General features: G+C 42.9%; 1 protein-coding gene across 3 annotated transcripts in view; it reads left to right on the top strand.

Annotated features, from left to right (window-relative positions):
* The window catches only part of card11 (caspase recruitment domain family, member 11), a 33,682-nt gene extending 7,659 nt beyond the window's left edge, over positions 1-26,023 (top strand). The window contains exons 3-25 of one of the 3 annotated variants that reach the window (XM_084072710.1): positions 410-547; positions 816-989; positions 2,566-2,714; positions 3,303-3,482; positions 4,238-4,384; positions 8,813-8,938; positions 10,715-10,909; positions 11,709-11,870; positions 13,623-13,704; positions 14,642-14,817; positions 15,173-15,279; positions 15,487-15,527; positions 15,873-15,987; positions 16,166-16,367; positions 16,836-16,962; positions 17,312-17,555; positions 19,786-19,870; positions 20,451-20,546; positions 20,816-20,939; positions 21,204-21,386; positions 22,830-22,951; positions 23,289-23,404; positions 24,029-26,023. In XM_084072710.1, coding sequence (XP_083928836.1) covers positions 410-547; positions 816-989; positions 2,566-2,714; positions 3,303-3,482; positions 4,238-4,384; positions 8,813-8,938; positions 10,715-10,909; positions 11,709-11,870; positions 13,623-13,704; positions 14,642-14,817; positions 15,173-15,279; positions 15,487-15,527; positions 15,873-15,987; positions 16,166-16,367; positions 16,836-16,962; positions 17,312-17,555; positions 19,786-19,870; positions 20,451-20,546; positions 20,816-20,939; positions 21,204-21,386; positions 22,830-22,951; positions 23,289-23,404; positions 24,029-24,233 — 3,296 coding nt within the window. In that variant the 3' untranslated portion in view covers positions 24,234-26,023. Of the gene's footprint in view, positions 1-409; positions 548-812; positions 990-2,565; positions 2,715-3,302; positions 3,483-4,237; positions 4,385-8,812; positions 8,939-10,714; positions 10,910-11,708; positions 11,871-13,622; positions 13,705-14,641; positions 14,818-15,172; positions 15,280-15,486; positions 15,528-15,872; positions 15,988-16,165; positions 16,368-16,835; positions 16,963-17,311; positions 17,556-19,785; positions 19,871-20,450; positions 20,547-20,815; positions 20,940-21,203; positions 21,387-22,829; positions 22,952-23,288; positions 23,405-24,028 lie in introns of all 3 variants that reach the window. The other 2 variants (XM_084072711.1, XM_084072709.1) reach the window with 2 other exon arrangements.
* The last annotated feature ends 1,696 nt before the right edge of the window (positions 26,024-27,719 follow it).

Genomic DNA, 27,719 nt, shown 5'->3' with positions numbered 1-27,719 from the left:
TTGTTGGTTAATAATGGATGCATGTTTCTTCGTCACTTCAGCATTTAACACACTATTTCACATACATTGTGGGTGGTTGGTAATGAATATGGTATTGAATATATTGGAAGGGGTCCAAAAAGGTTTGGGCCTATTGCTGTACAGCACATAACCCAAAGTCCGTTGATACTTTGACTGCACACATCCCCGGGTATGGACTAGTATACAAATTCTTTATATCAAAACAAGAATTTGCAGTCATGATTGGAGGCATTTCTTTCCTCCTTTCTCTTCAATTTCACTTTAAAGTCGTACTGTGTAACATTAACTTTAATAGTCCTTTTGGCAACACCTCTCGTAGCCTCCATTGTTACTACAGTGTTTCTGTAATGATATCCTTGTCATTGTGTTTTATTCATAATTCCATCAGGTCGTCTGCTGGACATCCTCCAAACTAAAGGTGAGAGGGGATATGTGGCGTTCCTGGAGAGTCTGGAGTTTTACTATCCTGAACTCTATAGGCTGGTCACCAAGAAGGAACCCACTCGCCGCTTTTCCACCATCGTAGGTGAGACACTCGCAGGTGGACGTAGGTTTGGACACAACATGACACCAAGATGACATGATTACACACACGCATTCACGCACACATACACGCACGCATGCATACACGTACACATGCACAGATGGAACAATTCCTACTATTTCTGCTGTTTTAAATGAGATCTGTGTGTTTTTTTCCGTTCTTCTACCATAATACTTTCTCTCTCTCCGTCTCTACTTTCTATTTCACTGTGCCTTCTCTATATCGCCCTCTATTCCTTTCTTTCCAGTAGAGGAGGGCCATGAGGGTCTGACCCAGTTCCTGATGAATGAGTTGATGAAGCTTCAGCAACAAGCCAAAGCCAAGACACTGCAGCAGGCCGAGCTTGATAGAAAGAACTGCACCCTGGAGGATGAGCACAAGAAGCTACGGCTAGCTAACCAGGAGCTGCAGGCCTTCCAACAGAGTAAGACACAGCTTTTCTTTGAAGCAAGATAATATGGTTGCTCAACTACTCACCCACCTATACTGTAGGCCTGCCCTCCTTCCTGTCTTACCTCTCTGTACTATAGCAAGTAAAGCTGAAAGTCAATAAATCAAAGTCAATGGGCTGAACATGCCAGAATGTTGGTATGGTCACTGTTGGTATAAGTCACTGAGATTTACATTTTGTTGGTAAATCAATGTTGTTGCCAGGAACTTTTGCGGGCAGCGGTGGCCCAAAGGTTAGTGGAGCACCCTTGTTCCCGGAAGGTTGCCAATTCGATTCCCCGGACCGGCAGGAATATCTGAATATCCGCTGAAGTGCCCTTGAGCAAGGCACTGAACCCCCAACTGCTCCAGTGGAGCTGCTTAGTGACCAACAGTATAAAACTGTGGTTGTACTGGCAGCGGTGGCCTAGTGGTTAGAGGGGCGGCCTTGATACCGGAAGGTCCCTAGTTCGATTCCCCAATTCATCACATCAATCATGAATCACCGCTGAATAGCCCTTGAGCAAGGCTTCCATGCAGGGTCCGGCTGGAAACAAGCTTCGTGCTTAGTCCGACACCCTGGGTAAACAACAAACTTTGCTTTAGCTCCCAGGTTTCTACAGTATGTGCAGGGCGTTGCTGAAAATGAGCACTTGTGTATGGGTAAATAAAGAACCCCAAAAAAAAGTTTATATCATCCTGTGCTTTAAAATGCATTAACCATACAAATACAGTATACTTTGGAAAATGGTCTGAGATAATGTCAAGCATACTGTGGGTTAAACATGCCAGACTTCCAGTATGGTAGATTCTTTCTCAGATTAGTTTTTGTACTGACATGCCGTACATACTGGTAGATGTATTACATACGCTTATTGAGTCAGGGCAGTGAGGAGGGACGGGAAGGTGCTGATGGCACACAACACAGGACTTTGAACTACATTTGAAACCAGGTTATTTTGATCATGTGGTCAGCACAGTAAGAGCTTTTCTCCTCAGGGGGCTTTTGTTAGGTAAGACAGTGGAAAATGACAAAAGGAGTTGGATGGCACTGAATGCAACACAGATCACACCCTTCATGACTGGCACAGATTCTAATCCATGACATCAAGGAGGCCTGAATGTTTGTGGTATGTGGTGGGCTTTACTGAGCCCACCACAACTGAGAAAAACAATGTTATTCCACAGAAGTATCATGGTGCAGCAGGCAGCACAACCACCGCATGCATATCATGTACGTGCACTATTGCGTCAAATCCGCTTTATGACATTGTTACATGTCACTAAAAAAGAAATCTTGTTTGAAATGACCAATGATGTCACTGGTAGGCAGGTTTCTGAATTGTTCATAGCCCTCATACAGAAATGGTGCAATCTTACAATGAGCATTAGTGAGGAGTAGGACCAATTATTTGAATATTGGTTGAAATGGGTGAAGTCGTTTTTTAACCATTTTTAAACTGGTATCTCTACTTTGGGCATATCATTAAGAGGAGAAATGTTTCACAAACCTTTTTGAAACTTTTTCTAAAAGCCATGTGAACCACGTTGGTTCTTTTGTGGTCTTCCAGGGTACAATAAGATGAGAGAAGAGAGGAACGGCTACAGCGACGAGCTGCTGAGAGTGAAGGATGAGAATTATAAACTGGCCATGAGGTACGCCACACTCAGCGAAGAGAAGAACATGGCTGTGATGAGGAGTAGAGACCTTCAACTGGAGGTATATGGGTCAAACATATACGCACGCACGCACGCACGCACGCACGCACGCACGCACGCACACAGACAGACAGACAGACAGACAGGCAAAAAAGAATCAATACTGAAAATCTCAAATAAAATCGGGTTCCAGTGTGAAATCCATGGTTAGTACAGAGCACATTAACCTCGTAAATAGGTGAGTTGTTGCCCAGGGAGTGCTCCGCTGCTCAAAGCTGCTCAAAGCCAGCAGCTGTGCCCAGCAGAGGGCTCACAGGCAGGGAGGAGAAGTACAGTCGATGCTCATCGATATTTTTGGATTCTTCATTTTCCATGAAGGCATGTGACAAAAACAAACATTTTCTATGAATTCAATGCATCATGGGGTGAGTAATTGATTGAAAAACTAATTTTGTGAAGTATTCCTTTAACTCAAAAGGGTGTTAAAATTCCATTTGGGTCAATTTGTACGCCTTTTAATTAACAGAAGATTTCACTAGATAGTGAAAGCAGAACTAAATCTCAGGAGTCAGGACCAAATCACAGGACCATGTTCCATGTTGGGATCCATTCACCTCATTGTTCATTTGGTGTGTTTACCTGAGCGTAGATAGACCAGCTGAAACACAGGCTCAACAAGGCAGAGGAGGAGTACAGGATGGAGAGAAGACAGAGCCTGAAGCTGAAGAACGACATCGAGAACCGGCCCAAGAGAGAGCAGATCTTTGAGCTAGAACGGGAGAACGAGGTCCTCAAGTTCAAGCTCCAGGAGCTCATCGTGCAGCAGCAGGTACAGTACTGTGTGTGTGTGTGTGTGTGTGTGTGTGTGTGTGTGTGTGTGTGTGTGTGTGTGTGTGTGTGTGTGTGTGTGTGTGTGTGTGTGTGTGTGTGTGTGTGTGTGTGTGTGTGTGTGTGTGTGGTGTGTGTGCACACTCATCAGGCGCTCACAGCAGGTGCTGTACGGCCCAAAACTTCTGCCCCTCAACTCTGTAGTGGCACTTCCACTTAAACCCCAGCGGTTTTGTGGGGAAAGCTTTTGCTGAAATTAGACGATCGACAAGCTCACAATGCGATGCAGCGTGTCGCATTGTGAGCTTGTCGATCTGCTATTTTCAGCAAAAGCTTTCCCCACAATAACAGAAAACCGAAAATACACTAATATTGAGCCCTGAGGGACTCCGGTTACCCATATGGGGTTTAAGTGGTTAAATATTGACCCTGTCATTCTTTTTGGAATGATTTGTACTATATATGCATAGCATGAGCATTATTCGCAATACTGCAAGAGACGTCTAGGCTCTATACAAATACCAGGAAAGAAAGTCTCTGTTGTGTAAACTCTTGCTTGAAAACATTTGATTTAAACAAACATTTAAGATGTTTAAGTTTCAATTGTTCATTATTCTTTATACCCTGAATCGCCAGAATATATATTTTTAATGGCCTAGGCTAGCAATTCAGGGGCTGGAGCCAGGCTATCTTATGGTAAAACCTGGTGAAACTCTATTCTATTGCGTACATGATGTGTGTTTTGTTTGTATGTAGCCTGGACCCCTGCCTGAATCAGACAAGGCCATTGTGGACATTTTGGAACATGACAGACAGGAGGCAATAGAGGACAGGCAGGACTTGGTCAACCGCCTCTACAACCTACATGAAGAAGTCAGACAGGCTGAGGAGTTAAGAGACAAGGTACACGCACACACGCACGCACGCACGCACGCACGCACGCACGCACGCACGCACGCACGCACACACACACACACACACACATGTTGCAACACAAGTGCCCTTGAGACCACATGCCTTGAGACCACATGCCCTGTCTAGAACACCCAGCTTTTCAACACTTCCTCTCCTCCTGATCTGTCTGTCTGTCTTTATCTCTTTCTTTATCTCCAGTAAACTGCATTGATAAAATGCAGACAGTAACCTGCATAGCTACCCATCACTCCACAATAGGTGTATCAATCTGCTAGACACATTTCAGTCACATAACTTGCTTATGGATTGGAAAGACATTTTATTTATAATGTAAACACCGGTGTGAATATTATATTTCATCTTGGCGTTCAGGCTCCGCTACATAATGCTGCCAGCTCAGCACAATCAGAAGACAACCATTTAAGTGCAGAGAGATATTATCACAAATCCCCCCCATGGGAAAACAAACCCCGCAGGGGAAACAGAGCCTACAGGTGGAGTTGGGGAGGTGGTGAGGGCAAAGAAGCACATACCAGTGTGCAGTGGTATGTGACAGCAGCAGGAGGAGCAACAGTGGAATATGGTGAGCTTAAATGTGCCGCCAAATGGGTTTGCTGCTGAGACACATCTCACTTACATACTGTACTGCAGTGATTCTCAGAGTGGGGTCCTTGGGGGGGTTCCTGGGGGTTCCCAGCAAAAGTAAAGTTAATTTAGCATCACAATAATTTTAACCGCTTTATACATATATATATGTTGGCTATTCAAAAATAGCAGATCTACAAATTTGTACATCTGCTATTTTTGATTATTTACTTTTTTACATCGAAAATTAAGATTTTTGAATTATTACAGGTTTTGTTATTGGCAGTATTCTGTCACTTCTTCTTCTTCTTCTTTTTCTGCCACTTTTTGCAGTTCTGGCTGAACCGTGCTGTCGCTTTTTACGAAACTCGGCCATATGGTAGATGGTCATGAAAAACGATCAAAAAATAATTCTCACAATCTTTCGTCCAAAGGTGGCGCTATAGCACTCAATTGAAAATGCCAACTTTGAACAGGTACAACTCATGCCCTGTTTGACCTACAGCCATGAAACTTGGATACACATATGCGTCTCCTCATGCTGAACAACTTTCACACTCTGACTTTTGACCTTTGACCTTTAGATCTCCCACCATTTTGAATTATATGAAAAACAGTCATTGGCTCCTAACTTCTGCATTTTTTCACTTATGGAAATTCCGCCGCCTAGAAGTTGTCGGCAGAGGTCCAAAGTTCAAGTGTTAAACGTTTCGTGCAGATTGCTCCAAAATCCTAGGATTCCATAGATTTTAACTATTGCAGTTTTATGAAAATGATTCATCTGCGCCTAAAACATACATGCAGACTCACATTTCTTTGAAACTTTGCAGAAATGTACAGGGTCATTCCAAATATCACTGAAACCAATCTTACTCCAATTGGCCAAAGGGGGGCGCTATAGCAATTTTTTGAAAATGCAGACTTTAAACAGGCATAAGTCATGCCTCGTTTGGCCGAAAGTCGTGAAACTTGCTTACACATGTGCCTTGACTTATGAGGAACACACGTATCGATTTGACCATTAAGCTCCGCCCTTAGATTTTCCGCAATTTTGAGCAGTTTGAAAAATACTTATTTTTGCCAGTTCTGGCTTAACCGTGCATACGCTTTTTACGAAACTCGGCCATATGGTAGATGCTCATGAAAAACTACCAAGAAATAATTCTCACACTCATTCGTCAAAGGGTGGCGCTATAGCACTCAATTGAAAGTGCCAACTTTGAACAGGTACAACTCATGCCCTGTTTGACCTACAACCATGAAACTTCGATACACACATGCGTCTCTTCATGCCCGACAACTTTTGTGGTCTGACTTTTGACCTCTGACCTTTAGATCGCCCACCATTTTGAATTACATGAAAAACAGCCATTGGCTCCTAACTTCTGCATTTTTTCACTTATGGAAATTCCGCCGCCTAGAAGTTGTCGGCAGAGGTCCAAAGTTCAAGTGTTAAACGTTTCGTGCAGATTGCTCCAAAATCCCAGGATTCCATAGATTTTAACTATTGCAGTTTTATGAAAATTATTCATCTGCCCCTAACACATACATGCAAGACTCACATTTCTTTGAAACGTTGCAGTAATGTAGAGAGTCATTCCAAATATCACTGAAACCAATCTCACTCCAATTGGCCAAAGGGGGGCGCTATAGCAATTTTTTGAAAATGCAAAATTTAAATAGGCAAAAGTCATGCCTCGTTTGGCCGAAAGTCGTGAAACTTGCTTACACTTGTGCCTTGACTCATGAGGAACACATCTATCGCTTTGACCAGTAAGCTCCGCCCTTAGATTGTCCGCAATTTTGAGCAGTTTGAAAAACACTTAAACCCAGGATTTTTCAGCTATTTGCGTGAAACTGTATCATCTGTGTGATCTCCTTTTTCACAGTTCCTTGTCTGTTCGTCCAATGGCGTCTCCCTTAAATGAGTGCCTCACAATCTCAAGGTCGTCAGTTCAAGCCTCACTTGCAGACTTCATTTAAGTTGAATTGCAAACAACATGACTGTATCAATGAATACATGTGCAAATGGTAAAGATAACCTGAAATGCATATTTGAGAGTACGTTTTTCAACGTATGACATACTTCATTCTGAAATAGCGATCTACAATCTCAATTCTATTCCGTTTCCATGGCATCAAACTATTCCGTTTCCATGTCTCTCTCTCTCTCTCTTCTCTCTCTCTCTCTCTCTCTCTCTCTCTCTCTCATCTATTCCGTTTCTATCTCTCTCCCTCTCTAGTTTCCATGTCTGTCTCTCTCTCTCTCTCTCTCTCTCTCTCTCCAGTTTCCATGTCTCTCTCTCTCTCTCTCTCTCTCTCTCTCTCTCTCTCTCTCTCTCTCTCCGGTTTCCATCTCTCTCTCTCTCTCTCTCTCTCTCTCTCTCTCTCTCTCTCTCTCTCTCTCTCTCTCTCTCTCTCTCTCTCCAGTATCCATGTCTCTCTCTCTCTCCAGTATCCATCTCTCTCTCTCTCTCTCTCTCTCTCTCTCTCTCTCTCTCTCTCTCTCTCTCTCTCTCTCTCTCCATGATGGCTGTGTTGTGTAGTCAAATGGAGCCACTAGTAAGCTGTCAAACACACAAACTCTCTCTCTCTCTAGTTTCCATGTCTGGCCCTGTATTATCGCTGCTTGCAGCTATATTTTTTTATTTTTATTTTTTACATAAATCTCTTCTTCGGGTTCCTGCCAAAACCTTTTCAGATGGGGGTCCGTGGCCAAATACATATCAATTTGGCTTGAAAATGTTTGAGAACCACTGCTGCACTGTACCCACAGAGTGGTGCGCATGCATGTGACCCACTTGAGTATATATGCCTAAAATAGCTTGCAAGCTATGCAGAATTACGGAAACAGCCTGTGTCAAAGTAGTTAATGACCTTATAATAAACAGACTCCTCTCTTTTTGTGTTTTTATATCTGAGCTTGGCCTTTGATACTGTTGATCATGACATCTGAATTGATAGATTTGACAATCCAGTTGGCCATGTTCTTAGCTGGTTGTACTCTTATGTAAAAGACTCTCTTGGTCATTTCAAATTTCAATATTTTCTGTGGAGTCCCACAGAGCTTCTTGGTCCGCTGCTTTTTCATACACAAATATAGCCTATACTGTATATACTTTAACTTGGTATTCTTACTTTCCCCGTATACATATATATGTTAATTGCATAGATTGTATCAACCACTGGGTGTCCCAAAACCTTCTACTGCTGAACAAAGCCAGTAAGGTTCAGACGTGGGAGAGCCATTTCTATTTGCCTTCACTGTCTGAGCAGGTCAAACACCTATATGCATGCACAGCATACCTCATATCACGAAAATTACTAGGACAGTAATTAATCAATTCAAAAACATATCCAACTTATCCAAAATGTATCCAATTTGACACTGAAAAACAGGTCCATGAATCCATCTCCAACAGGTTACATGACTGCAATGCCCTCTCCGTTCCCTTCCCAAAAACACTGGGAATACTGCAGCTCATTCAAAATTCTGCAGCCTGCTCACTGGGACAAGAAAATGTTGAGCCCTATACTCAAATTATTCATTTTCTCTCTACACAATACATGTCAAGGTACTACTTACTGTTTTACAAGCCTTTAAATAGTCTAGCTCCTGAATACATCTGTAACCTGCTCCCTACTGTGTTGCAGTATTGCATACTATATACACGTGTGTATGTGTATGTGTGTGTGTGTGTGTGTGTGTGTGTGTGTGTGTGTGTGTGTGTGTGTGTGTGTGTGTGCGTGTGCGTGTGCGTGTGCGTGTGCGTGTGCGTGTACGTGTACGTGTGCGTGTGTGTGTGCGCGTGTGTGTGCGTGTGTGTGCAGTATCTGGAGGAGAAGGAGGATTTGGAGCTGAAGTGTTCCACACTGCAGAAGGACTGTGAGATGTATCGTAACCGCATGAACACGTACATCATCCAACTGGATGAGATGATGAAGGAGAGGGACCAGGTAACACGCACACGCACACATGCATGCACGCGCGCACACACACACGCGCACACGCACACGCACACGCACACGCACACGCACACGCACACACACACACACACACACACACACACACACACACACACACACACACACACACACACACACACACACACACAGGACGTTGTCAGAACTTGCATTCACATTTTCTTGGTTAACAAGTTCTTTATTTACAAGTAACAACACATGGCTTGCCATGCATTAGTTAGTGGTAATTATACTGTAGTTACTTAGCCATAAGCAAATAAGGAGTTACAGGGCTTGTCATGACAGAGGCTCTCTCTCTCTGTCTCTCTCTCTCTCTCTCTCTCTCTCTCTCTCTCTCTCTCTCTCTCTCTCTCTCTCTCTCTCTCTCTTAATGAGTGTCTGGGGATCTTGCTCTGAGTCTACAGTAATTAGTTCAACTCAGGCCAATTGTGACTAGGGATGGGTATCGTTAGGATTTTTACGAGTCCGGTTCCGGTTCCGGTTCTGCTTATCGGATCCGGTTCCTATCGGTTCCATATTTCGGTTCCAAAATGGTAAAAAAATAAGAGGTCAAATGTTTATTTAATAGAGATGCACCGAATGGAAAATTCTTGGCCGAAACGAATACCGAATACAGGAAACACTTGGCCGAAAACCGAATAGCCGGAAATTATGAATTAAAAAAAAATATATATACATTTTTTTTTAAAGTTTTTTGTACCATTGCTGCCATGTGCCTCTGTTGTAGAGCTACATGATTATGGCAAAACTTATCATAACTATAATGGGTCCATATTGAGATCAGTTATTTAAAACATTTATTTATTGTGTAGAATTATTGATTTACTATTGTATAGTAATAAAATACAATATGCCACAAAACATTACCCTGCCATATTCAAGAAATTAAAACAAATATTGAATAGCCTAGCAAAAGGCATTATAATGTCTGCATTTGCATTATTGCACACACAGCCAAAATGCATTAATAATATTAGGTCTGCCATTCCTTCCTTTTGAAGAAGTCACTTTCAGTTTCATTTTTGAAAGACACACACACACACACACACACACACACACACACACACACACACACACACACACACACACACACACACACACACACACACACACACACACACACACACACACACACACACAATCAAACAGTGTTAATTATTTAGCCCTGCACGAGTTCTTAACTAGCGCTGGTTTTCCAACTAACGTTACACCCTCTGACATGTGGATTCTAGTTTTCAAGTTGACAACAGCAAATCTTGGTTACAAAGTTTGCAGGGCAGGTTATTCCTTTCCTTACTACTTCAGTTCAGATGGTGGTGAGTGAGTGAGGGGAGGGGGGGCGATGCGGGGAGGAATGAGGCTGGGCTGAGTACGCCCGTAGAGAAGCAGCAGTGTCTACTCTTCCATACGGAGAGACGCTACTGATCTATACTTCTCCATACATAGGTGTTTTACCGGATTTGTGATTTTTGCTCAGATTGTGCTGTTTGTGTAGGACTTCTAACGCCTTTGTTTGAACGGCTTTTAGCGCATCTAGGAACCGATATGCAGAACCGAAATTACATATTTTGTTTGGGTACCCGGTACCGACAATTTCTTTATCGGTTCCGTACCGGAACCGTATTTCGGTACCCAACCCTAATTGTGACTGCTTAAATGCTTAAACCTTATATATTTCGTTAACCAGGGTTTTTCCAAATGTCTTCGCCAGAAATAGCTTATCTGCTATTATATTATATGTGTGTCCAGGCGTTCAAGTCCAGGGATGAGGCCCAGCATCATTTCTCTCAGTGTCTGGTGGATAAGGACAAGTACCGCAAACTGATCCGAGAGCTGGAGGAGAAGAGTGATGAGCTACACATTGAGATTGTACGCAAAGAGGCAAAGTTGGTGACCCTGGAGTCACGACTACGACGCCTAGCCAAAGACAACTGTCTGGACCAGGTTACAACCGTTACATATTACACTGTAACATTAGGGCAACTATCAATTATTTACTTAGCGATTATTCTATCCTATATTAAAATGTCCTTGTGGGTGCGGGTGTACGTTGCCTGGTTCCTGCCCCTCTTGGTCTGGTGTTGAGATGTGAACCTAGTATTTATTCGCCAATGAGAGTCAGAGGTGGGGGTGGGTCTAACGACAAGCCAATCAGCGAATATCTGCTAAAGCAAGCTGTGCGATGACGTCAGATGTAGGCGGATCCGTGGATCTCTTGTGATTGGTTTAGGGAAATTCGAATCCCCTCCCCCTAGTTGTAATCGCCGACGTGGAGCCAATTTCAGACTGAAGCTCCACGCAGCTTCAGGCTGATAATCAGGCTAGGGTAATTTCTTATCTCCTTATCTGTTTGTCCCTCTGTTGCTGTTTTATTTCATTTTATCTACAGTGTACTGTGTGAGATATTTCTCTCTCTGCCTCTCATTCCACATATGTTTTACTTTTCCCTCTCTCCCCCTCCCTCCCTGACAATTCAACTCATGTTTACAGTTAAGGCCTACTAGAATTAGGACATATATTAACATACTACGTAACGTTGACTTTGCAGTCAAGTATAGCAGGTACAAAACTAAAATAATAAATATAATTTAAAAAAAGTATATAAATGTTTTTTTTTAAAAGAAAGAGAAAATATAGCAGCCATTTTTCAAATATATTAAATGATATATGTTCTGTTTGCAGTACTGGGGCCAGTATGGTGCAGATAGTTGCTTGTCTCTCAATCAGTTGTTTTGTTTTTCAGAGTTTGCCGAGGGACCTGCCCCCAACCATAATATATCAGGGGGAGGAGTTTAAACCTTCCCAGGGCCAATCAGAATGCTCCAGCGATGACTCACCACAGTTCTTCTTCTTGCCTGAAGAGCCGCCTCGCCTCAGACGCAGGCACAACCTGAAACAGGCAGGGGTCAGCTTAAACAGAAACACATTCGCATCCAATCATTTATATATTTTGATTCTCACAAAGACAAAATTGAAAACAAAAGCGAGTAAAGTGACATTACAAAGCATAGATTTCTGGAAGATTGCCGGGGTCCGGCCGGGGTCTGATCAGCCTCGGTCGGGTCGCCTGGAGGAGGGTGTCTGTTGCCAGACCCGAAACACCCAGTGACTCCAGGTAAAAACACTGATGATGTGTCCAAGGTTGTGCATCAGTAGATGTATCAACTGAAAACTCTGGTAGTGGGTGTACCAGTGACAACCAGGAACAGACTGGGTGACGACCACAAAGATTGTGGTGACATCTGGAGAGTCAGAGGACGGCCGGAGAGACGGCGACCCGGGGTGGGGAGGATTGGCAGCCCAAACCACTTCTTCCGTGAGGAAGAACCCAAAAGTACAGACTGCGGTAAAACCTGCAAGGGTTTAAAATCCATCAAGGTAGAATGAGATGTTTGCTGTTCAGCAGCAACGATGACACAACGAACAGAAGTCACTTCTGGTCAGACGAAGGAGGAGCCAGGCCCGGAGGCAACCCACAGTGCCTAGAGCCTCCTAGTGTCGCCAACACCAGCTGCTAACATCTCACCAGCCACCCTAAGCCCCCAAGAGACAATGGGGGCAGTAGCATGCCACTTGGACAAAGGCCGGGGTCTGATCAGCCTCGGTCGGGTCGCCTGGAGGAGGGTGTCTGTTGCAAGCCCCGAAACACCCAATGACTCCAGGAAACAACACTGATGATGTGTCCAAGTTTGTGCATCAGTAGATGTATTGTATTAAAAGCTCTCGTCCTCTAAAATAACTTGAAACCAAATACAATTATATCGCTAAGATTTGACAACGAACAGCGTGATCGACCGTCCCTCCAGATGATGGGATCGGGATGTTCACAAATCACTTTAAGCTAAACACCAAACACTTCGTTGTCCAGATGATGGGATCGGGATGTTCACAAATCACTTTAAGCTAAACACCAAACACTTCGTTGTTGTTTTATTAGCCTATTATTTGGTGGTGGGGTTAAACTTTGTAAACGTCTTATTCTCATTTATGAGAGCATTACGTTCAGCTGATCCATCGTGCAATCGAGTGATTCGCTTCCAGACAAAACAGATATACAAGTTGTAAAGGCGATGCGACGCCGACGAGATCTGTATGTTTTTGACGAGAGATGAAGTTGAACTTCTTTAGCACGTGAAGTTGGTTTGACGTTAGGTGAAGTCAGTTTGAAGTTGGATATTTCCTGTTGCCTTTTGTGGTGTGAAATGGGGCGTGGAACAATGCAAATTAACTTCTCGGGAACGTGCTTGTGATTTTAAGATCAGCTGGCAGCCGTCCGGATTCATCATGACATACACCTGTGATTCGCACATTTCAGGGATTTACACAACCTCGCACGTCTTTAGTCACTTTATTTACACGTTATTTGTGATCAGCTTCGTGAATCATGCCCATTGTCTTTGGATGCCAGAAACGAAGTTGAGGATCCTTTCTATTTGCATGTGTGCGTGAGCTCACACACACACACACACACACACACACACACACACACACACACACACACACACACACACACACACACACACACACACACACACACACACACACACACACACACACACACACACACACACACACACACACACACACACACACACACACACACAGGCAGATATTCACACTCACTGGGCTCACAATTCTTTTGTGTTTTGTTGTTCAGATCAGGGACAGAGTGAAGTCTCCAGTCTCTGCTCCCAAAGTCCTGGATCTTCCAATCAACTCTGAAGTAATTTCACCTGCAGGTAACACAATGACGCTGCTATACTGTAACCCTAACCTGTTTCCCTTACTGTTTTTAGTAGCATATATGTACAATTTAAAGGCTGCACTTATGCCTTTTTACAATTTGTTTTATTCACTTGTAGTTATTAAATTGAATGCAAATGGTTCAAAACAGTTTGGTTTGGCCGTAACGTCTTTTTGGAGGGAGCACACCACACGTTTTAGCAGTGACACACATTTGGTTACTTTGGCATTTTGTTCATATATTCATTGTCTCCGCCAGGCCGAAGACGTGGCCGAGACTAATCTCCGGCACTGTTGGCCGGATCGAAGTGAAACTGTGTACACACACTCCCTGGATGCCAGAGCAGAACCTCTGTCCAGATATTTTCAGATCGGCCTGTTATAGCGCCACCAGGAGGCAGATTTTTGCAAAACATTTTTTTTTATTTTACTCCCGCAGATTTTGTCCAAACATCACACAAATCGGTACACAGTATCTCTATTGTAATTCAACCAAACTGATTTGTCGGATTTTTCATATTCCATCCTGATTGGCTAAGATTGGCTTTCAAAGTTTGAAGGATTGGTCTGTTTTGAATAAAATGCCTCAAATCATGAACGCAGTGTGCTATTTCTGTGAAACTTTGCATGCACATTCCCACTAGGTCCTCCTATGCCACCCTTTTAAATTGGCCTGTTGTAGCGCCACTAGGAGGCCACAATAACCTACCTGACCTGGCAGAGACCTGTGCTCCGAGGAGCACTTGTTCTAGTTCTATTTGCTGTTCTGTTGCTCTGCTATCATGTTATTTAGTTTTAGTTTTTATTCTCGATGAAATGTAGGCTACACAAATGCACATCTCAGTGCACATGAGATGTATACTGAGAGAATTAAATTAGCACTCATTGATTTGACTGTGTAAACATGATATTCTGTGCTTTTCCAACTTGTAGCGTTGTCAGTGAGCGGAGGAGATCCTTCAGAGATCCACACATCCAAATCTCATGTCAACAACATCTGCCCTCCTTCCCCCCTGCCCTCCCCTACTCCCACCCACCCACTCTGCTCTGCTCCCCCCTTCCCCTCCTCCCCCTCGCCTTTGGTAGAACTGTCCAACAGGGCCAATATGGTGAGCTCTTCAACATTCCATATAACCACCCAGATTAACTGTACACTGTAAGATTACGGGGTCCATTATTATGCTTATATTAAAATGTAATTGATTAATTAATTAAAGGCATGTGTTGCTGAATGCTTTTAATATAAGCCCCGTTTTACACTTTGTCGTACGACGGTGTGATGTGATTCGTGGTTGAGTAGGTAGATCTGCTATATAAAAATATTTTACATTTAATTAATTAAAAATAATTTAAATTTTAAAACACTTTTTTACATTTTATTTACATTCTTTTGTCTTGCAGACTGTCAGAGATATGACTCTCTTATGAACAGATATATTTCTATTTTATTTATTTTATGTCCAGGTGCGTTGCCGTAATGACAGCATCCAATCCATGCTCCCCGAGCCGCCAGAGAAGGCCTCACTGTACCGCAGAGAGAGAGAGAGAGAACATGACTTCCAAGTCCGCAGGTATCTATCTGTCTGTCTGTCTGTCTGTCTGTCTGTCTGTCTGTCTGTCTGTCTGTCTGTCTCAGAGTGTTAATCTATTCTAAATGGTCTGTCCATGAGCTCTCTCAGCTGCTTTAGAACATTTATCAATGCTTTGTTTTGAATTCCCTGTAGTGAGAACGTTTGTATGATTTGTGTGATCAAAATTTTATGTTTGGTCTCTTCCAGCCTTTCAGATTTTGATAGTGACAATATGGAACTGGAGTTTGGTAAGAGCTTTTTACACACTAGACTAGAATTGTGCCTGTACAGCGCATGTTTCCCTGTATTTCTTGTCTCTGTCTGTATGTGTGAATCTGTCTGATTCTCTGGCCCTCTGTCTGTCTGCCTGTTGATTTACCTCCGTCTGTCTTTCTCTGTCTCTTTTGCGTTATTGGTTACCACAGAGTAATTTCTCAGAGTCTGTCTGTCTGTCTGTCTGTCTGTCTGTCTGTCTGTCTGTCTGTCTGTCTGTCTGTCTGTCTGTCTGTCTGCGCGTTGTGGGCTTAGAGGTCTGCTGTTTTCGGCCATGAATCGGGCCTAACTATCTTTCCATGTGTCTGTCTGTCTGTCAGAGAATGAGGGTCCTCCGTCTGTCCACTCGTCCTCATCCTCCCATCAGTCGGAGGGGATGGACACCTACGACCTGGAGCAGGTCAACAACATCTTCAGGAAGCTCTCTCTGGAGAGGTACACACGCACGCACGCACGCACGCACGCACGCACGCACGCACGCACGCACGCACGCACGCACGCACGCACGCACGCACGCACGCACGCACGCCCGCCACACACACACACACACACACACACAGTGTACCAACACAAAACATCTGCAAAATGTGTGTGTGTGTGTGTGCGTGTGCAGGCCGTTTCGCCCGTCCCTCTCCTCCTTCTCAAGAGTCAGCTCCACCCTGAAGCCGGTGCAGGTGTTGTCGTTGCTAGGCGACAGCCTATTAAAGGACATCAGCATGGTGGGAGGCAATGACAGCGGAGTCTTCGTCTCATCTGTCCAATCAGGCTCCTGCAGCGAGCAGGCGGGGCTACGAGAGGGACATCACCTCCTATTGGTGAGTAAAGCCCGTTTCATACTTCGTCACACGACGGTGTCGCATGTCGAAAATAGCAGACTTACAAGCACTTGTAAGTTTGCTATTTTCAACATGTGAAATCATCATGCGACATAGCATAAATTGGCCTATCAATGGAGTAAACATTTATTGGAAAATTAGTTTAGTACTTCTTTTTACCATTTTTACCCTGGCATCCCTATTTTGGGTATGTCATTATAGAATAAATCTATATTATATTTAAAAAAGCTTGAGTTTGTAGATCTGATATTTTCACTATTTTCAAAATACGGCTTAAGTCATTAAAATTTGCATTTACTGCAGTTGTATACCCGAGACCAAGAAGTCAATTGCAAAAAATATCACCACTGTTACAGTAGGTTTGTGCAGGATACTATTGCTAGTGAATGTACACTACTATGTACCTGTGTTTCAATCACCTGTTCTTCACTGTGATTGGTTGACCAGCTGGAGGGGTGCATACGTGGGGAGAACCAAAGCATTTCATTGGATACTAGTACTCAGGAAGAAGTCCATTGGACTCTGCAGCATTGCACGGGACAAGTGCAGTTGCACTACCGAGCCAACTTTGACTGTAAGATTAATACTCAGTTTAATTTACATTGTTTTATTATTTTTTATGTTTTATTGTTTTAATCATGTACCTGTTTAATTGAATCTGTGTGTATTTGTGTGTGTATATATATATATATATATATATATATATATATATATATATATATATATATATATATATATATATATATATATATATATATATATATATATGTAAATATACACACACACACACACACACACACACACACACACACACACACACACACACACACACACACACACACTGTATGCCTTTGTGTACTGTATTTGTGAATAATGTTTATTTGTATACGTGTGTGTGTGTGTGTGTGTTTGTATGCCCCCAGGCTACCGTCGTCTCCAGAGGGACTTATTGGACGGCACGATAGCGTCCGGCGACTCTTTCTACATCCGGGTCAACCTTAACATTTCCGGCCAATCAGACTGCTGCTCTCTGAGCGTGCTCTGTGATGACGTGGTCCACGTCCTGGACACCAGGCACCAGGGCCGCTGTGAGTGGCTGTGTGCCCGCGTTGACCCTTTCACCAGCTCAGACCTGGCTGACCGCGGCACTTTACCCAGTAACTCACGGTACAAAGACTTGTTTTGATCGTTATTAAATTAAATCAGGGATTCTCCACCTGTGGTCCGGGGACCACTGGTTAGCCGTGGAGGTATTGAAAGTATTCCAATATACAGTATATGTGAAGTAAACATTGAAGATGCTTTGCTACAAGCAGAATCTGCTAGAGCTACTTACAGGTGTTGCAAGATCCTCCTCTTTGGTAATCCTCGGCGGATGGATGGTTTGAGCGTTTCGAGCCCAGCTGTCAGGGTCATCAGCTGGGAGCCATCCTTCCTTGATGTTTCGCCCCTTTCATCCCAGAACATCTCCGGATGGTGGGGCCCGCGGTCAGGGACGTCTCCCTGCCGCTCCCTGCAGCTGGACTCGGGACTATGCATGGCAGGGGCGTCCTACTCCCTGAGCCAGGTCTGGCCCTGGCCGCATACCTTCTGCTTCTTGACTGGCTGTCAGTGGGGCTAGGATTAGCTTGCTCCGGGGTTCCAACTGTGGGCTCTCTTCAGCCATATCCATCTAGATGTAGTCTCGGCTACAGTGGCTATCTCCCCAGTGGCTTTCTTCAGTTGCTTAGGATCCAACCCAATCTTCTGCAAGAAGTAGCGCACTGATGTTGCTGGGAAACCACGGCAGCCAACTTCGATGGGGAATAGTGAGGCGTGCCATCCTTTAATAAGAGCCTCATCAATCAAATCCTGGTACTTGGCTTTCTTCAGTTGGTGAGAGATGGCTAGCCTGTCCTCCCAGGGCACAGTTAGTTCTGCTACCAAGATGGTTTTCGTGCTCCTGGACAGTAAGATCATGTCTGGTCTGAGAGAAGTCACAGCCACCTCTTCTGGAAACACAAGCTTCTTTTTAAGGTCTACTTGCATCTCCCAGTCAGAAGCTCGGTGTAAAATGGAAGGTGGTTTCTTGGCAGCTCTCCTTGCCTTAGGAGCCTTTATATGATAATATAACATATATGTTAAAATATTTCATGTTATTTATTCTTTACAACTTTGAATTTTTTTTTTCATTGTGATACCGATAAATAGGAACTTAATGTTAGTTCCATTGATCCAAGCCAGAACACTAAAATATAGGTCAAAACATTTAAGTTCCTTACCTTTGTAGTAGGCTGACATCCAAGTGAGAGAATCAGGTGAACTTAAGAAGAATCCAAGGCACTCGGTTCAGTTGAGTTTAAAAAGCTAAAAAAGGGAAGTAACTTAAATGTTTTGACCTACAACTGAACCCTCTCCAAAGAGCACGGACCCACACAGCGCTTCCTTGTCTCTTAATTCAACTCAAATAAACATGCTCTGAAAATGCACACGGCCCAGCAATCTGCCCAGAAATCTGCCCACTTTACCGTGTTAAGTTGTCAGATGGGTGGGCCGCGAACACTTTTGCGATTTTCAAGTGGGGCCTGATCCAGAAAAGGTAGAGAACCACTGAATTAAATAATGGATGGAAAGAAATGTTTTGCTTGTTTCCATATCACAATGGTGAGAGACAGAACTGCACAGAGCGTGTGGCTCATCCATCAGTGCAGCAGTGGTTTAGCAAGCATATGCAGTACCTGAGAAGGTTGCACAATACACATACTGTATGTGGAAGACTACCTTGCCTAGTGGCTAAACATAACAGTAGTTGCAACATAGCAGTAGAATGAACTAATGACCTCAGCCTTGTACTGATGCATGATTCAATCAGCAGCATGGTTCTATTATTGCTAAAGAGCAACTAAATTCAAGCGGTGGAATTTGCCAAATCAAGCCTAGGCTGGGGTTACCACGGCAATCAATTGGCTCATTTGGGCCACAGCCAGAGCCTGTGCCTGTTTTCTGGTGGTGCTGGACAACCGCCTATCCGACTGACTCGACGCCGGGCACTGCACTCCCTCGGGTCGTCTGTAACGTGTGTGGCGAATTTGAAGTCGGGTGGTTGACCGGTTCTCGAGATACGTGGATTACAGACGTACATACATACAGAGATTCGGTGCATTTATTGTAAGATAGCAGATCTACAGTACAAGCTCATAGCGCTGCACTCAATGCCACGCTATGAGCTTGTATATCTGCTATTTTTGAATAGCCAAAGAAATCTAAAATGATACAGATGCTTTCCCGGTCTTAATGTGTTAAAAGAAATGTTGAGAATCACTGATATTATGCTGCAGGTATTATGATGTGGGGACATTTGCCGGTGTGAATTGATTTGTTTTTGTGCGTGCGTGTGTGTGCTTGCGTGTGTCCTCAGGGCCCAGCAGCTGCTTCTGGTGAAGATTCAGAAGTTACTGTATCGAGGAGGACGAGAGGAGAGCGAAAGTCATCGCAGCCTCACAGTCAGTTACATTCCGTCCAAAACTATCCTTTGATCTGTTCTCTTCTCCTCAAACGACCATCTTATGTGTGTCATTCTGCTTTATTTGTACACATTACACACACACACACGTTGATATTCTACTCTCAATGTTAGATCATCTAAAGCTGTGGTTCTCAACCTTGGACCAGGGGGATCCCCACATGATTTTGGGGGAGTCCCCAGATGACAGTGAAGTGACACTTTAAGGACTTTTAAGACCTTTTTAATACCTCAAAAGGGAAAGAAAGAAAAATAAATAAGACCATTACTGCATCAAACCATTACTGCATCAACAAACTATACTATAAAAACTGGTCAAACTTTGGCCAAATTGTCAAATAATATAAGAAGATCGGCGCTTGTAGATCTACTATTTATCTGTGGAACCAAGTCAAACAAAATGGAATGCCTCAACTCCTACATTCCAAGTGCTTATCCAAGGTCCCCAGTTCAAATATGATTCTTTTGGGGGATCCCCAGTCCAAAAATTATTATTATGGGGGGTCACTGCCTGAAAAGGCATGTTTATGACCTGTCCTTGTCTGTTTTTGTCTGGACAGAACTCCTTACAACCAGAGGACGGCAGTCATGTAGCAGATCCTAAAGCCAGCCCACGTATGTCCAGAGCCAGTGTCTTCATCACACAGATACTACAGGTAACACACACACACACACACACACGCGCACGCACACACGCACACACACACACACACACACACACACACACACACACACACACACACACACACACACACACACACACACACACACACACACACACACACACACACACACACACACACGCGCGCACAACCTCACAGTACCCTAACCCATACAGTATACATACACACACGCACAAGAAATGTAACTATAAAGAGTTCTATTGATCTGAATATCATGTCATCGTGTGTGTGTTGGTGTGTAGTTTGTCAGCAGGGTGGATCATAAGTACAAGAGAATGAACAGCAGTGAGCGAGTGCGGATCGTCAACGCGGGGAATGCGTCTCACTCTCTACCCAGACAAGGCTTGGAGACCCTCAGACCAGAGGGTGAGACAGAACGCTAAACGATATCTGTAACTAGAAAAAGTTGGTCAAATATTTCTTTGAGATATTACACGTGATATTACAAGTGTGTGTGTGTGTGTGTGTGTGTGTGTGTGAGTGCGTGCGTGCGTGCGTGCGTGCGTGCGTGCGTGCGTGCGTGCGTGCGCGTGAGGGTGCATGAGGGTGGCTGTGTCTCATTGCATACGTGTGTTTGTATCTTTGAATCGTTACGAGTAATGCCCTCACTTATTATGATGTTGTGATCAGACGCTGCAGACCCAGACAGTGATGTGAGCCGAAGTCTCAGTTTAATACCCTACAGTCCTGTCACCCCCCAACGCACCCAGAGGAAGAGACCGGTCCTTTTCACCCCCGCCACCATGGCCAAAACCGTTATCCAGAAAATACTCAATATGGGGGGAGCCATGGACTTCAATATCTGCAAACCAGGTCTGTGGGTCACTGTGTGGTCGTTTGTATGTACAGTATGTGTGCACAGTTATATGCATACAGTACATGTGGATGTTGCTGCGTACAGCATAAAGTCCTGAGTGTTCATTTAACTCTGAGTGTGTACAAATGAAACTGGTTACATTTGTTCATTTAACACTGAGGATGTTCTGTGTATGTGTAAATACAGTATTACAGAATTAGTACATATTGTACATAAGAACAGAACAGAACAGAACAGAACAGAACAGAACAGAACACAGAACAGAACAGAACAGAACAGAACAGAACAGAACAGAACAGAACAGAACAGAGCAGAACAGAACAGAACAGAACAGAACAGAACAGAACAGAACACAGAACAGAACAGAACAGAACAGAACAGAACAGAACAGAACAGAACAGAACAGAACAGAACAGAACAGAACATGAGAAACGAGTGGGCGAGAAATGAAAGAGCTGGAGAGAGATGAGAGAGATAGATGAGTTGAATTGATGGCAGAATCAAAGACAGACAAGAGGGGAGACAACTAAGAGAAGACAATAAAAGAAGGTGCCATTGGGATTCAGGTCAGCCATTGTCTGAGTTTAGGTATAAATGGTAAGGAGTGTAACCAGAGAGAAGGCAATACGCAAGAGAGACAAAGATGGCCTAGTTGATAAGCATGACAAAAATAGTGACTTCACTGTGACATCATTGGTGTGGGTGTTGGTGTTGGTGTTGGTGATGAGGATGAGGATGAGGATGAGGATGAGGATGAGGTTGAGGATGATGAGGATGATGGGGGGTGGTGGTGGTTGTGGTACACAGATGGTATCATGGTGGAAGCTGTCCTTGTGTGATCTATTGCTGAGTAATATAGAGATCAAAACCCACATGTTTACTTGTGTAATGTTGTGTAATGTGTAACTTGTGTAATGTACACCAAGTGTATGTTCACTACTTTTACCTGTTGTTCTTGAACCAGATCAGGGGTGCTCTGTAAGACTTTGGATCAATTAAGGGACATGGCACACCTTTTAAGGCATTATTTTACAGCCTTTTACTGGAGTCTCATTCTTTCTCTGAAATATTAATTTACATACTTTTCTCCTCCAGACAAAGCTCTCCCCTCTACTTAGACACACTGTGGCTTGACTAAAATGGAACCATAACATATTGTGTTGCTTTGTATTGTGGAGCACAGGGTCAGGTCAGGATGATATGTGCTGGGTTTTGCTGTTATTGGTTGAGTTGAGTCGAGTTATGTTGTGTGTTGTGTTGTGTTGTACTGTGTTGAGCTGTGTTGTGTCGAGTCGAGTTGAGTTGTGCTGCGTTGTGTTACGTTGTGTTTAGTTGTGTTTAGTTGTGTTTAGTTGTGTTTAGTTGTGCGTTGTGTTGCCATGTTGTTGTCATGGTGTGTTGACTTATAGTAAGGTACTGTATTGTATGCCAATCTACAGACATTCTAACCAAGGAGGAGTTTAATCTGAAGCAGAATGTTGAGCCCTTCATTCACTACAGAGAGAAACAGGCCACTTTTGAATGCATCACCCGAGAGAACATTGAGGCTGTGGCTGCCAAGGTATGTGTGCGTGTGCGTGTGCGTGTGCGTGTGCGTGTGCGTGTGCGTGTGCGTGTGCGTGTGCGTGTGTGTGTGTGTGTGTGTGTGGTGTTGAATTTCTAGAAAAACAATATTAGCTGTCACTTCATTCATCAGTTTAAAGCGATTTATTTCCCAAATGAGAGCTCCACCATGACCAAACACTTGTTACACTGACCATATTCACACAATGGCCAATTCACTCTTAGCAAAATGGCTGCCGTGTGAATATGGTTAAGAGAGGACTTTATCCCCCCCCCCTGCAGAAATAGATAGAGCTTTTGAAATTAAGTTCTTGGTCACGTATTCCCTTGAACAGGGCAAGCACTGTCTACTGGAAGCTGAGCTTGGCTGCATCAAAGATCTTCTAAGGAGAGATATTTACCCCATCATCATCTACATCAAGATCTGCGAGAAGAATGTGAAGAAGCTACGGTACATTAAAGCACACTACTAGAGCTACTAGAGATGGGCCATAACACTCATTTGTTCCGATACTACCAAGTAAAAATGAGACCCATATCAATAGAGACATTTCTTGTTTAAAAACAAAGTTTAAAAACGTTTTTTGCTGGTTCTTGTCACTGTGAATTACTCTTCACATACAAATACAGTGTACTTAATGGGTTTGTACTTGTATACTCACTCCCTTACCTGCATTGTTCAAACATACCAGCAAATACACCATGCACCAACCGCCAAATTTGCAATTTAAGTAGTAAGCATGAACCATAGTCAACAGGATAAATAGTATAGTACTATAGATTGTGTAACCCCTGATAATTACAACAGATCATATAACACGTTAACAATAACAACCGTATATGTGTTGTATTTCCACTCCATAGGATAAACAAAACAAACACATTGCACACATTAAAACAGCATGGAAGAGTAGTAGGTGGTGAATCTAAATGTGTGTGTGTGTGAGTGTAACCTTTCTGGCAAGGACAACAATACTGCAGGGTGTGATAGTGTGTTCAGTGTTTGGTCACACGTTCCTAAACCTTCACACATTACCACGACACACGACTTCCTTCCTGTTTCCTGTCCACACAGGAAACTGCCTCTGCGTGTGGAGTCAGAGGAGGAGTTTCTGAAGCTCTGTCGGTCGAAGGAGAAGGAGCTTGAGGGCGTTCCCTGCCTCTACGCCAGTATCGAACCAGACGCCTGGACAGGAACCGAAGACCTTCTGAAGACCATCAAGGACAGAATACTGGAGGAGCAGAGGAAGGTGGTCTGGGTGGAACAAGACCTGCTGTAGAGAGCGAGAGAGAGAGAGAGAGAGAGAGAGAGAGAGAGAGAGAGAGAGAGAGAGAGAGAGAGAGAGAGAGAGAGAGAGAGAGAGAGAGAGACATGGAGAAAACACATACACACATGCATAAAGATGCATGTGCACATATTATACACACATGTGACTGGATAGGCATGTGCAGTATACAGTAGACGCACATTCATGCACAAACACTTCACATCATAAACGTGTGCATATATCTGTATGTAATCCTGTAAAAACACATATTTAATGCACACGCTCTTCCTCAGATTTAAACACGCGTTGATACTCAAACTGTTATGAGACTAATTCATTACATTCTGTGAAGTACGTTATTCATTTTATTTAGCCAAATAAAAACATTGAAGACATAAAGAACCAATTGTATTTTTCTATTTATGTTTTAAAATTGACTTTGTAATCTACAGTTGAAGTATTGATAGTATATTTATTTTACTTGGGACCCAGCTTTAGAATTATACCACTTATGTTGCACTCTGGTGTCATCTAGTGGCAAAATCTTTAAATGCAGTAGAACAAGAACAGAAGAGAATTTTGACAGTCTACTTTATTTTTGTTATCTTGGCTAGGCAAGGGGGGGGTGCAAAGGGGAGATAATGTGTTCTCCTCTGTTTGTTTGTTTGTCCGTGGATAATCTTCCAATCCGTTGGACCGATTAGCGGCAAATTTCTTGTGTATGCTGCCAAAGAAGTTCCTGTTTTCACATATTGTGTATATATTTTATATTAAATGTTAAACTTTATTTGTCATAATAGAAGTCAATAGGGCTCTACAAAAAGGATGGCAAATGAGGCTATGGGGCTCTGATCGGGCGGAAACCTTGCCTAAATTTGTAGTCATGCGTCATAGATATGTCATAGAATGACGTCACAAGCTGGCCACATTCACAGTCACATCTGGCCTTGATCAAAAAGTATTTGCAAATGTATTCTGTGGTTTGTTTAAACTGAACAATTTGCATGCCAGATGGGTGGGGCAATTCAATCAGTGCCAGAACCTTCATACAGTCACAAAGCAAAGTATTTGAAAGACAATTTAACATACACACAGATTGTGACAATTTAAATGACTAACTGGATTGTGCTGATATGTGTAAAACTATGACTGGGGACCACCAGGGAGTCCAAATCGACCTTTACAGGTCTGTAACTTTGAGTTTGCACCAAACGGGTCCATTTCAATCGACTACTGATAGAAGGGACCAGTCCAATGACCCAGAGCTCGTCTACAAACACAAATCGTTACATTTTAAGAAATGGGAGGACATTCACACAACTTGTGAGTCACACACAAAGGCACCAGATATCATCCTCTCCCAAGAGCAATTTAGATTACATGTTATGTAGACAGACGCCAGGTCATTGTAGACCTGGCATCCTATAGTGTGTATAGTTTCAATGTACAGATTATTGCCTTTTTTTGGGAGATTTTACTGTTAGACTGATGATAGGTTCTTGGTTTACCTATGATCCTAGATTACTATTTCTATGCATTTGATGTATTACCTCTTGTTGTCCTTGCTTACTGTAAATCGCTCTGGATTAAGAGCATCTGCTAAATGCCCAAATTGTAAATTGTAGCATACAAACTTTCAGCTCTCAAGTAATAGAAACGTGTTATTGTTTGATGTTTTGATGTTTGATGATTTATTTTATTTTTTTATATTATCGAGCGGTCCTCTTCAATCTGTAAGAAACATCATAATTCATACTGTTATGCAATGATGCTTTATAAAAATGTTTAAAGTTGGTTCCATTTGCACACTCTCAGCGTTAAATTAACACTGATAGATTTTAGTGTAGATTGGGGTTGCCAAAGAAAAGTCGTTCCTATATGTACCCTCTCAGAGTTACAGACCCTTAAGGGTTCCTTTGGACCCCTGGTGGGCCCTGGACCAGATGTTGAGAAACAGTGGATTAAACCAAATACTAACAATTATCTGTAACTAAATACTTAAACCACCACTTATCTGCATGGCATGCAGTGACTTCTACAAGGCAGATAGTTTACTGGCTCCACTCCCTGCTTCTATCACACCAGTGGATTAGTGCCAGTGGTGCAAAGTAACTAAGTACATTTACTCAAGTACTGTACTTAAGTACAATTTTGAGTTATTTTTACTTAACTAGAGTATTTCCATTTTGTTTATACTTTTACTTCATTCCACTACATCTCAGAGTCAAATATTGTACTTTTACTCCACTACAATTATTTGAAAACCACTTTAGCCCTATTTTATATTTAGGCTATTGGTACTTTAAGTATATTTTGATGCCAATACTTTTTTACTTATACTCAAGTAACATTTTGAACACAGGCCTTTTAGTTGTAGCAGAGTATTTTTATATTGTGGTATTGCTACTTTTACTTAAGTAAAATATCTGAGTACTTCTTCCACCACTGATTAGTGCGAACTGCAAAGTGCCATGACCTGCCTGCTGCCAGCTGTTACATGGTGTGATTAGTAGAGGGAGGGATGGTGACATACATTACAGGGACACTATCAGGGAATAATGCTCCATTTGCAGCCATAAAACTGAGCAATGTGTCTCTGAAATGCCACCGAAGTTGTGCTGAAACATTTGCCACAGTGATTGTCACTGGGATGAAATCTGCAAAAACTGCTACACCCCTTCCTGTTTTGTAGGTGCTACCCTCTTCCGTTGTGCTTACAGCAAAATAGTAGGGTTGGGTGATATGGATATAAATCAAATACTTTTGATGAAATACCTCAATATCAATATATTCTGACAATGTTGTGGGGATGACTATTGCTTTCACAAAATGTTTGCACAATGAGAGTTTTTGATAATCAGTAATGCCATATAATAACTAAGGGAAATCATAGAACAAGGCAGATTGAACCTTGACCCTTGAACCTTGAACCAGTAGAACCTTTTACTAAAACAGTCAGGTAAATTCATAAAATGACATGACTCTGTAATGCAGCCTTTTAAACCAGGAAAGACAACATTATGCAATATTACAATATTATCCAAACTCCTGGGTCATATCCAGTCTTGTATCATGATATCAATATAACAGTGGTCCTCAAAGTGGGGTCCAGGGACCCTCATGGTTCCTTGTGGGGGTTCTAAATGGACCCTTACAGGTCTGTAAGTCTGAGCGGGTACAAATGGAACCAAAATGATCCTTACGGGTCGATTTGGTTCTATTTGTACCCTCTCCGAGTTATGGGGGTCCTTGAAATTAAAGAACCAATGCAAATTATGCAATATCATTTCAATTATTGCCCAGACTTACACAATAGTGATATTGAACCTATTCAATCAAGTTGGTTGGTTGTAATGGCGGCCATAGACCATATTGGGAGAGCGAGGTCGATGCCTGCCCACTAAATGTCTTACAAGAAATGTAGGAAGACAGAGAAAGCCCAAAACATACTGAAAGGGGAATTTTAATTGAATCAATATGGACTGTATGATAAATATT

Source organism: Gymnoscopelus microlampas (genome assembly GCF_963454915.1).
Source record: "Gymnoscopelus microlampas genome assembly, chromosome: 11".
Classification (NCBI taxonomy): Eukaryota; Metazoa; Chordata; class Actinopteri; order Myctophiformes; family Myctophidae; genus Gymnoscopelus; species Gymnoscopelus microlampas.
Note: the sequence above shows the minus strand (reverse complement) of the source record. Positions and strands in the feature narration are given on the sequence as shown.